Source organism: Erithacus rubecula, assembly GCF_903797595.1.
Source record: "Erithacus rubecula genome assembly, chromosome: 3".
NCBI lineage: Eukaryota > Metazoa > Chordata > Aves > Passeriformes > Muscicapidae > Erithacus > Erithacus rubecula.
Genome location: NC_136689.1, coordinates 100,538,009 through 100,550,619, shown reverse-complemented (window position 1 = coordinate 100,550,619; position 12,611 = coordinate 100,538,009). Strand labels below are relative to the sequence as shown.

General features: G+C 39.0%; 1 protein-coding gene across 2 annotated transcripts in view; it reads right to left on the bottom strand.

Moving 5' to 3' along the window:
• Positions 1-12,611, bottom strand: part of LPIN2 (lipin 2) — a 43,205-nt gene extending 30,594 nt beyond the window's left edge. The window contains exon 1 of one of the 2 annotated variants that reach the window (XM_079300742.1): positions 12,413-12,611. Coding sequence is in view for 1 of the 2 variants with exons in the window: in XM_079300743.1 (XP_079156869.1) it covers positions 3,689-3,775 (87 nt within the window). In the remaining variant the exon portion in view is untranslated. Of the gene's footprint in view, positions 1-3,688; positions 4,032-12,412 lie in introns of those variants that run through there. The other variant, XM_079300743.1, reaches the window with a different exon arrangement.

Sequence of the window (12,611 nt, the reverse complement as noted above, 5' to 3'; positions counted from 1 at the left end):
AGGCTAATCTAAAACTACTTTCACACTTACAGCAGCTATGGAAACATTTTCTTCCATCTCAGGTTTCTCATACATTACCAAATCATATTAACATTTTTAAAAAAGTAATTCCTTCCTCTTCACAAGACTTATAAATGAAGGTGGAGAGTATCCTACACAGATTTAAAACTGTCTTGAAATTATCCACAGAATTACTATGCTAGATAACATGGTAGAGAATTTTTTTCCTGCAACCTGTTGATGAAGACAAAAGAACAGACTGTCATTGAGTGAGTAAGGAGATTAGGAGGATGGACTCTTTATCAACATTAGTCATTAATTCAATTTCATCTGTAAGTAGCTTCACATACAACTATAAAACTCATTGCTTAATAGAGAACTAATAGCTCATTCCTGCTAAAGAGGGAATGCCTCACTTCAACCTTTCCTCATCTGACTCTCTTAATGAGCTGATTTAGCTTCCTGACACAGCTGGCAAAAGTCTACCTTTTTGTTGTTGTTTCTTTCAGTGGATTGTTAGTAAGTTAGATTAGCTCATTAAGCAGAACATGACAAACACCTGAGTCAGGAGGTGCTGAGCAGTACCAGAGAGACAAAAAAAAGGCAAGGAATTGAACATCTCTTTGACAGGTGAGATACTTGCTGCATCTCATGGAACTGTAACTCAAGACACAGAGGATACAGTATCCCTGCTTTCCTGTGAGGCAATTAGTCTTCACCTAACATGACAGCCATGTTTAAACTCAATCTCTTGAAAAAAAAAAACTTTAATGCATAATCTTTATCATTCATGGCTCTACCTTGGCCACTTCCCAGAGCTGTCCACAGCATCAGCTTAGAAAGAAAAGTTGATTTTGTGTCAACAAGGAGACTGCATTTATTAAAAAGAAGTTTGACACAATCAGGAATAAAAGTCTTTAATATGGTCTCCATTCCATATACTTCATTTCAGTGAACAGGACTTGAGAAGTGGGCATTAGCAAGAAATTCTCTACAATTTAAGCTGTGATTTCTTAAAAGAACAAAATTTCACACCTTCTGCTAAGTACTGAGTTCAGATGATAAATGATCTAGTTTTTCTCACATACTTGCTAACTTGACCATAGACATTCACCACACAACCCACGTAAGACCAAAGCATTACCCATTTTACATTTATTCTTGCTTTTCTGTAGCAACAATATCCTGTTGCAATGTTATCTCTTCTACAGGTATCAGTTTCATTTCTGTAGCTCAGAGCACAGCCACTTTAATGAACAAACACACACCCAACGACCTCTCTAACGTTTTGAAGTTCATAGCTGGTTGACTCTTACACATGAAAGAGTTATGAACTTTTGTACCTACTGAATATCAAAAACATTGCTTATAAGGAAAGTAGCTTTTTATGATCCAAGTCTTAACGTAAATGTTGTTTTGTACATTGCAAGTAAACCAAACCAGATAAAGGTAATAAACTAACGCACATTATTGCTTACCAGACTGCAATTCAGCTTTTAACATAATGGTGCACTTTGCACGATAAACATGTTATATAAGAAGCTTCAAACTGAAGCAAGAAAATGATCAAATAGAAATGCAGTGTCACTACATGCCTGAGAAACAGACCATTTTATATCAAATGTCAGTAGAAGCCCAGCTGGGAGATCTTAAATTTTGGGGGTTAGGCTTTGGTTAGAGATTTGTTTTGGTTTGTTTTCCTTAAATGTTATTGTATATCGTTGAAAAACTTGTGGTGAACAGTACAGAATCAGATTACAGCAAGAAAGGAACAGTAGAAAATGTTATTGTGTTAATTTTTGCAAATGCAATAGAAATATCCTGATCACGGCATAACCAGTAAGACAAAGTATTTCCTCAATAATACTCTCTATTTCATACTTAGTAAACATTTCTCAAATGTCATTGCCTTGAAAGCAGAGAGCAGCATGCCTTCCTAACCTCCTATGAGAACTTAAAAAGCATGCTGATTGCCTGTTTGGAAATTCAGGATAAAAAACTGATGGAAAAGACCAACTAAGAATGGCAAGACAGTATTACTTCACAGTACTGTCTAGCTTTTAAGTCTTATTTCTTTTGATATCCAGAATATATACATTGCCTGATGCAGTGAATTCCAGAACTCTGCATAAAAACTGAAGTTAATGCAGCTCACTACTACTTACTATTCTCAGACAGCAAATAAAAAGGCTATGAATACCTGAGGTATCAAAGCAGAAATTTTTTTTTTACTTCTGAGGCTCCAGAGACTTTTGAATTTTTGAATATTTATCCAATACTACCTAGTTTGCAAAAATTCCTACAGCTGAGTAGTATTAATACCACTAAGCTAAGTGCAACTGAAATTGGAATAGGGGAAAGAATCTCTATGTCATATCAGGAAAATATTTTTTTTCTGGAAAGAAGCCATTACACTGCCAAAAGCAGAAGCTGAAACTGCATTGGTTTTTTAACATTTTCTGAGAGAGCTCAAAAATAAATACAAAATAAGAAAAAATATCTACTTCAGAAGTTTAATAAATAAAATGCTGCACCTCCACTTATAAAAGACTCAAATCAGTGCAACTAAAATTAACCCTGAATATGCTGTTTGACTTCCTCATGTTACAGCGATGGCTCACAGAAATAATAAATAAACAGTACTCCACCTCAGAGTATCTGATATCCTTGACACGACAGACAAGACAAATTTTCAAAACTCATTACTAGGAAATGCTTACATTAGCATAACCTGAGCAGGTGGTTTTGTGGGTAGGAATTATATCTCTATACCATTAACAAAGATGCTATTTTAGCTGCCACTAGACCAACATGTTTTCTTTAGCTTTTTTTTAACTGTGATTCAGTAATATCCATACAGAGGTTCAAGATATAATCAAAAGTCTGTCCACAATAGGTGTTTTCTGTCCATATGGAGAAACACTTTACTAATGCATTTTTTTGGTTCTTAAAGCCATCACCTTTTATATAAGTGCCTAGTTCAACAAGAGAAAAAGAAGAGGGCAAGTAGCCCAAAGGCAAGATACCAGATTGCTCTAGAGAGCTACAACTTTAGAGGGCATGAATATTAACTTTCACTGAAAAAAAAAAAAAAAAAGTTACTCAGAAGCAGATCTTAGCTTCCAGGAGAGTAGATATTCATAAATTCCATCTGTTTTGAGATACATTTAGAGGGTTAAAATCCATCAAATAGTACATGATGTAAACAGCAAAGATGTTGTATTTGTTTCAAGAGATTAGGTAGAACAAAATAAAAAACACGCAGAGCAGTGGTTTACCTCACTTTATCTCATTTTCCCTATATTTGCATACATATAAATTTATGAGGCAGAAACTTTCCTTAAGCAGAGAAAAATCTTTAGCAAGTGTTTTACTAGTTTCTCTTTTGTACCCTTGAAAAACTGGAGGGGGGGAAAATGACCCTGTAAAACAGGACCACTGTAGCACCAGATCCACTCAACAAAAACATCTTTGTTCCCAAGTAAAGATTTCAACTGAGGGTTTAGCATTGCTCCTAGTACTGTAGAGAGCAGTTAGGGAACAAAAACGGGAAACAAAGTAAGTCTGTTGAATGCCTATTTAAAGTGTTCCACATACATTAAATATAGGCAGTCAATTTTTTTATGTATTTTAACTGCGTTATAGGAAATTATATACCCATATTTAGCAACAAATCTGTCAAACTCACCAAGATTCCAGAAGGAACCTTTTCATTGGCAGCAACATCACTTCTATTTGAGTCATCTTCAAGAACATCCTTTTCTGAGTTATGCATCTCAGAAAACAGAAAACTAACTTTCCACAATACAGGTAAATGAAAAAATTACAGCCATAAGACGTTGTAGCAGCATTTCTTCTCTTCTCATAGAAGCAGAAGAACTATGTAAACCTTCTGGTCTCTTAGAGGAAACTGCTTGGTATACATTCCCACGCAGAATAGCGAGTAAAAAGGAAGTGCTTCTTTAAGAAAGCTCACACAGGAACTCCCTCACCAATAGGCTTTGCTTGAGACGCCCCAGCCCCCTTGGGCTCTCCCAGATAAGTACCAACACGGGCTGACTCTGCCATATGTTTGCACTGATAGGCGATGATCTTGGGCTGCATCACCACGTGACGGCAGCCGAAGCTCCCGTGAAAACAGGGATTTAGTTAATGATTCCCAAGCAAAGTCTACACGAGCTCACTTGGAGACTTTTCACCCAGTGGTGCAGCAGCACTGACAGTCCTGGCTCGCCAAGCCCAGACTGGCCGCTGACACTCCATGAGCTGCTCTCTCTGGCGGTGTCACTGGGCAGCCAGGCTTGTTTGGCACAGCCAATTTCACAACGCTGCAGGGGCTGCTACTAGCCAACTTTCCTCCCTCTTTCTCGAAATTTAAATTACATAATAATTGTAAAGAGACAACTGACCTGGAGTCAAGTTTATACCAAACCATGCAAAACCAACGCACAACAAGATGAACATTTGTTTTCCTGTGGAAATTTTCTTGCTTTCTTCAAACATAATTATAATGCAGTATAATGTGAGTGTGTGGACAAAATATACAAGCTTTTTAAACGTACTAGATCCATGACTCAGAATAAGAATTGATTTTTCATCTGAGGAATTCTGAAATGTCATTACTTATCGAAATAAAATAATGGATAGGTGAAAACTTGAGGAAGAGTAGTATAAGGAAACAAAATTATGTCCCAAAATGAAAGGGACATTGTCTCAGGACCATCAATATTCCCTCAACATAGAAAAGTTCTCACTACCCTAAACCCATGCACTGCCTTCCCATCCTCACAGGGTTACTGTGTGTCTGCTCAGAAGACCATAGAGGATTGCTTCTTAAATTACAACCCTAAAAAAAAATTATCCAGGATTCTACTACTATTCCTCCTCTAAGTTTTGTAAATTCATGTAAAAGACTTTGATGCAAAGATAGTGAACCACATTATAGGATGCAGCCAAATAACCTGTAGATTCCCAAAATAAGTAATGAACTACACTCAAGTCAAAAACTGTATCAGTGCCCATGACAAAATCCTAAATTGAGTGTTGGGATTGTTATGTCAGAAGTAAGGTTGTAATAATACTATCTCTGAGCCCTTTTCTATACATTGAATAAGTTCATATTTCATCTGGCTCTTACAGGAAAAACTAGTTTTTTTTTAGCAAATACACAAGTATTTTCATAGAAGATTAAGAATTACTAGACACACTCAGTTTCTTCTTCCCTTTCATCATTCCTTTATCTTACACATTCCATTAAAATGCAGAATAAAACACATAGTCATAAGCAAAATGGAAGCAAAATTCCTAAGTCAGTGCTTCTTTTCGGACACCGTTGACTTCATTTAATGCTGGTGTTTTTTTCTGTGATATTTGTACTATTTCAACATCATTCAGTATTTCAGAGGGACATTATTTTCTTCCAAGCTTACAAAAGCCTTTTAGACAAGAGTATTTCTAGAATACAGATAAAACTGTGTCACTGCAGTTAGGGAAGATTCAGGCAGATAATAAGCTTTGCACATTTTCTTAGCCCTCTTGTCTTTTATTTCTCAATATTAATAAGTAAAACATAATTCCTGCTCAGTAAGTTTAAGCACTATGTTATTTACTTACAAGTTGCACAGGAAAATTAGCTTTTGTTTAGAAAACCAAATACCTCAAATTTGGAAGTCTTAGAAGTCACGTTTTCCATGCAACCTTAATGAAGCTCTTTGGTGTAGGTAGATTTTTCTGTGGTGCAGCCTCAGAAAGCACTTAGGAGTTTTTTCACTAGACTCACACAAGTTAATAATGCTGACAAAGACTATGTTCTTTCTCTGACCTGCCCTTTGTGGGTCTATACATTTTATCCTGCTCTTCATTAAGCAAAATCTCTCATGGGAAGTTATTATTCCATTTTTAAAACAGTTTTCTGCAGCAATTGTCATATCATCATAATACATTGGATTGCAATTCATTTAGTTTTAAAGCATCTCAAAGATGCAGTATTTTTGTCATCTATGCAATGAAAAATCCAGCACAGATTAGGAGCTAAACATGCAGGGGAGTTTAGCACATTTAGAACTCGATTTTTCAGACTTTCCTTATTTTCTTTTACCTCTTTGCACATTGCCTCAATAAACTACATTTGCAGCTGCAAACCAGATTTCTTTTTAATGACCATCTGGGATTTGTAAAAGTCTGATTGCCTGTGAAAATGACATTTAAGTGATTATGGGATTGTACTGTATAGGACCTGTAGAACAAAGGCCACCAGAAAACAGCTACAGGACATTTCTGCAACTTTCATCAGTGCATTCCATCCTGAGTTCTGGAAGGAAAGAAGCACAAATACTATAGCTTCTATCAGCACATGACCCAAATTCACTCAGAGATCAGAATAAACATACCAAGACAAATGAATGGACCAAATCCATCTTCACTTAACATACTGAAATAGATAAAGGGACAACCTTTGTTCATGTTCCAATTGTCTCCTTCACCCCACCTTGTCACACAATTTCATTTACTATGAACCAAGAATGAAACACCAGAGTTCTCAACATCAGGATTGGGTGTGACAGTTCTTAATCTCACACCCCATCCTGACACTGTAAAAGGTCCTTTCTCCACAAGGCTCGACTCTGGTTCCAAAATTCCAACACTTCTCAATTTTCATGCACTTTTACAATTTGTCCATTAGGTGCTTATTTAAAAAAAAGTGGAAGAGTTCCCAATTCTCCCACACAGATTACAGAAATCAGACTGGGGCTGATTTCTTGGGCACTCTTTTGTGCCCAAATTCTTGGTCCCAGGCCTGGCCTGAAGCATCTGCTTACTGAGACTGGAAATAAAGCTCTGCTCATTCCAGACTGAAACACATTCAGCACAACATCTCTGACACTTTTAAGTGCAAAAGTCTCTATACAAATGTTTAAACCTAATTCAAAGGTTATTAACGTCGATAAAATAAAATAAAACTTTGACATGACTAATAGAAAACACACTGAATGAAGCTTATCTGCCTCAGATGCCTCCTGAAAGGGACATACAAATTTTCTAAAAGAAAAGAGCTAGAGTTTTTTCTCTAGCAGAGTGGAAAAATACTATCAAGTGCCACTTCTTATTAAAAAAAAATAATATACTTGCTAGGATTTCCCATACAAAAGCTGAATTATAATATGGAATTAAAATTTTCAATTTTAGCAAATTATTTTAAAAGAGAAATTGTGTTCAACAATGTTGAAAGATACTACTAGGCAATACTACCTGTTTTTACCTGCAACTCCCTGTGTCCAAAAATTAAAAAGGAAAAACAGAAAAAGCTCTATCACAAGTAACAACAGCAAGTACAAGAATTCAACCAGTTAACAGAACTTAGACAAACACTAATGATACAAAAGTAATGTATTGTTCACTAAACTGGTGGTTAAAAATAAAATTAAATTAGTTTTGCACCTATGATGCAAGATGCTAAATTCCATGCTTTCAAGATCTCCTGTCAGGTGGAATCAAGAGCCATTTAAATGAAAATATTTTGCAGTGCAACTTAACTACTTTTTACACCAGGGAAAAAAAAGAAACTAGTAAGAAAGGAAATCCACAGTTTATTTGGAATAAGTGCTTTTGTAATTGTGTCAACAGTTTTATCTCTATGATCTGCTAGGAATCATCTGATTTCAGTGTTACAGTAACTGTCCTTGGATTAATTTTAGCATTTTCTTTTTTTTTTTTTTTAAGTAGTTACCCTTTTTTTCTGTTTACAAAGGAACGTCAGTGAGGACAAAGAATACTTAAAGAGTTCATTAAATGAGTTTTACTGGCAAAATGATCACTTCAATCAAAAACTTAGGTTACATATATGCAAAATATTCTTATACACGTGGAGACCTTAGCTTCTTTCAAGGTAGTGGAAAAAGGAACTGGCTCTTGGATGACCAAGAGTGCAGCCCTTTGGAGTCTGCATGGGCATATCCCACACCACTCCTTGCCACACTCGACCTATTTCCAGAAACACAGACTCTTGGAAAGCCACATCATCCTTGGCTGAACTTATTTCCAGACACATAACACAGAAACCAATGTTCCTGAACAGAAATTCTATCCATCTCATTTTTGGATGGGATGAGAGAAAGTAGGTGATGTTTTCCTGTATGTTTCTAGAAAGCACCAAGCATTTCCTTAATAAGCAATCCAGCAATCCCTTATCTTTGTTTTCTCCTTTTAACAAGGTTTCTTTCCAGGTGCTAATCTGCCCCAGGTGTATTTAAATTTTCTTGTAACCTCCCAAGAAGGCAAAGTAAAAAAACACAGTCACATGTGCACGCATGAAATCTATATCTAATCTATCAGTGGTAAATAATTTGGCTACATTTAGAATGGATACTCAAATACAGGATTTGAGACTAGTACAAAAGTTCAGGTTGACAAGAGCAGAAATAATACTTATTCTGAGAAATACATACATGGAATATTTAAAGAGCTCTAAATACTGTTTATGTAAACAAGATACCTTTTTTCCCACTTGATAAGATACTTGATAAGACTCTCCATATTGTTGAACATATACAAATAAAGCAGTATCTCTAAATTTAATTTGCATACAAGACTTGACTATATTACTAATAAGTTGCATAAAAATGCTAGTCTTGCACAATTCCCACACAGAGGTATTTACATGAGATGTTGGGAAGAGAAAAATTAGATACAGCTAAGCAAAGTGGCATATGCTTACTCTGTCAGCAAAGCCAATCCACTGCATTACTGATTTGTAATGACCACGGGGGTCACATCTGGCTGAGAGATCTGCTCACCCCTGGCACTCAGCAGTGTGTCTGCACTGCCTACACAGGACACAACATGCTTGTGAAGTGGCCTCACGGATTTAGTGCTTCTGTTAACAGGCATACCTCTTCCTTCAGGGAATGAATGGCTTTAAGTCACCACTAAGTACTTTTCTTCTTTCAATCACTGTATTTCAGTTCACATCACAAACTAAATCCTAGTTAGCCGTGGGAGAGTCAATTACTCCCATTTCCAATGGAATTGCAGCTACAATTCATTATCCGATGCACTTATTTGGAAGAATTTTGAAAAGAATCCTTTGCACGTTTCCTTTAAAAGGCTTTTCATAACCATCAATTCAGAAGAAGTGTATTTCCTGAGGAGACAGTTATGCAGTCTAAAAAAAGACTAGTAAACCTAGAGACACAGCCTAAGACCAGCTTAGCTGGCTTCAGCCACATACACTAACAGAAATATGTCACCTAGTACACTGCAGACTTTTCTATTATTACTTTGCATATTTACATCTCTGGTATTCAACTTCAGCACTCTGGATAAAGAAATGGGCCGATTCACCAGCTAAAAATCTCATCTGTTCACTCAATGCATAAAGAAGCAATGAGGAAGTGTCCCTTCATCTTAGGAAAATGAGTGACTCAGGACAACTTCTGAAAACTAATGTCAAATTATGTTAGTGCAAACCTGAAATAAACTGATTTAGCTAGGAAGGGGAAGCCAGCATTTTTTCTATGAGAATTCCCTTGAAATACAAATACAAGAAAAAAATCTCCAAAAAGTATGCTTAAGCTTTGTCCTCAAGCAGAAAGACAATCTGACTTGACTGAGCATGACATTTTCATATTAAATCAGTCTGCCTGCCCAAACTGAAATGCAAGCACTAATGTAACAATGAAGATGAGCTAGGTTGATTAAATTAATTTTTAAGTGCCACATTCTTTGTAAAAGCAGCAACATTTTTTACTATGCCTGAAGTGGATAATAATATAATTTTTAAAAAATCAACCCTCTGCTTACCTACGCAACAATGAGTTATGTCCAGAGATAACATCTTTGTATTACTGTAGAACCTTAAACTGTAACATCAACAAGATCATAAAGAACATTCTCCAGAAACAAAAATCACTGGGATACAGTTCACTACTACACTATTTTCTCAGAATGTGCCCAGTAGGGGAGGAAGACATCTAATATATACACTTGAGACTTGTATTTGATCACAAACCTATCACACACTGTTGTGTATAAGCCTGAAAGCTTCTGCACTGTGGATATCTGTAACTTACAGCACTGAATCTCACAACAAAAAGTGTCCTTTCACCCCTTTTCAGACAGTTACATAGAACGTATTGCTAAATCATTATATAATCAATGATTCAAAGTTGTCTTTTAAAAATCGAATTTCTTAGAAATTATAACTTAAGCACAGATCTGTGTTCACAGAGACTGTGAGAAACTGTTTTCCTGTATTCTGTGATCTTGTACTTTGCATGCAAGACTGGAAAACAAGAAAATAGCGATCCAGACTAGTAACTGTGTGACCATTTCTCACGAAGAGAAGCAACAACTGCAACTAATTTAACCTCTGGCTTTGACAAAGGTTCCCAAAGTGGCTTTGAACAAAATCCTTTCACCTGTATCTGCTCTAGGTCGCAAATTCTCTGAGGCAGAGACCAAGTCATAAAGCATGCAATGGAAAAAAGGGCTGCTCGGGGCCTCAAGGTACACAAGGAGGTGTCAAGTGCCCTAAGTGCAGTTTGGATCTCCCCTTAACTGATCAAGACTTTACACCACGGAAGGAAACGCTAGACGTACAGAGAAGGGATATAAAGCTCATTGCACTGAAACATTTAATGTGGAGGTCGTCCAAGTAAACAACAACAAAGAATTATATTTACTTTTGCAACAACTCAAAATATTAAGGTCCAAGAAGAAGTATTAAGTACCAAGAATAAGTTCAAACATCGCCTCTGTTACAGGCCACTAAAAACTCTGACTTTCTGATATGCTTAACCGAAAAGTTACAATACAAGCTTAAAAACCAACATTGCTGACAAGAGCCATTCAGCACTGTCCTAGTTATTCCTACTGAAACTAAGAATAATATCAGATAATGCAGCATTTCAATCAAAAGTTCCTGGCAGCCTGGGATCACTTAGAAACCCTTTAACTTTAGCATATCACTTTAATAGTCCATTATATAACAGTAATATATTTTTACAGAGCACCTCACTTTACATGACTCTAGTGAAGAGACCTCCATTGATTTTTGTAAGGGATGGCAAAACTCTACATTCCTGTATGTTCTGGGATGCAAAGGAATTATAGCAGGGCAGAGGAGAGAAGGCACAACTTGTGGCCCTGGCAGGTGCTAGCTGCCTAGTATGTATACAAAAAAAAAATTGGTTAAGTATCCACAAAGCAATAGACATCGCCACACTCAAAAAAAAAAAAAAAAAAAAAAAAAAAGAAGAAAAAAAAAAAAAAAAGAGGAGGCATTTCATGACTTATGACTTCTCATTACAACTAATGAATACCCGTACATTCTTAAAATGCACCTAATGCTGAAATTTTTTTTCCTATTTTGCAAATATTAAGTGCTCAATATGCAAAATTGTCCCACGAAATGCTTGCGAAATACAAAAAACCCTGACTGAAACCAAAGAAAACCACAATAGACCCCAAGAAGTTGTACTTCTTTGTTTGTGGATTCCTTACAACCTGGGTTATTCTGTGACTCTAAGGTCTAAATTTTATAGGATTGCCTGTCATCTTCTCTGACAGCGTCCTGAATAATGCCACATACCAATATGGTATACGGCTAACAAATACTGTCTTGTAACAACACTGGAATTTCGTCTCGGGAGGGAAAAAATGTGATAGGCACGTACAAAGTGCAGCCACAACACAGGTATATTTATGACATCATTCTTCTGAACGGAACTGCCCAGGTTTACACTGCCCTACTCTAGCAAAAATCACTGATGCCTCCTACACGTACTCAGTGACCGCTTGAGGAGGAGAAAACCGTAGTTCGCACAAATTAAAGCGGACGCGCACTCGCCAGGACCCCAAAGAGAAGCACACAAAAACCGCGGGCAGCGCAGCTCCACCCCAGGCTCCGCACGCACCGGAGGGACACACGCGGCCGGCAGAGGCGGAGCGCCCCGCGGAGCCGGAGTTCGCTGCCCGAGCCGAGCCGAGCCGCGGTCCGGAGCGCCAGAGCGGCCCCGCCGAGCGCGCCGGCAGCACCGCCGCTCCCGCCACCCCCGTGTCGCGGCGGGGCGGCAGCGCCGGCCGCCTCCCCGCCCCCGCTCTGCACAACGCGGATGGGGCACGGCGGCCGCGCTTCCCTTCGCTCCGCCGGCCTGGGCTGCGGGAACTGCGGGCAATGCGGGCAGCGTCCGGAGCGCCGCTTCGCAGCGACGGTTCCGGGGAGGTTCTCACGGCTTTCCGTGAGGAGCGAGCCCGCGCTGGCAGCCGGGGCACGGCCTGCGCCGCCCTCCCTTCCTCCCGCTCGCCCTCCTTCCCTCCCTGCCCGGTGGCCGCCCGGGCTCGTCCCCCGCACGCAGGCAGGGACACCTCGCGCCGAGCCGAGCCGAGCCGGCAGCAGCGGCCCCTTCCCGCTTACCTCGAGCGAGGCCCGGCGGGAGCCGGCGCCGGCCGAGGCGGGACGGACGGTGGCTGTGGGGAGGGATGGAGGGACGGGAGCGGGGAACCGGGAGAGCCGCGGGAGCCGCGCCCGGGCGGGTGCGAACTGCGCCAAGCGGCGGCCGTTGCTGCGGCGCGTGCACGCCCCGCGCGCGCTCCCGCTGGCGGCGGGGGCGCGC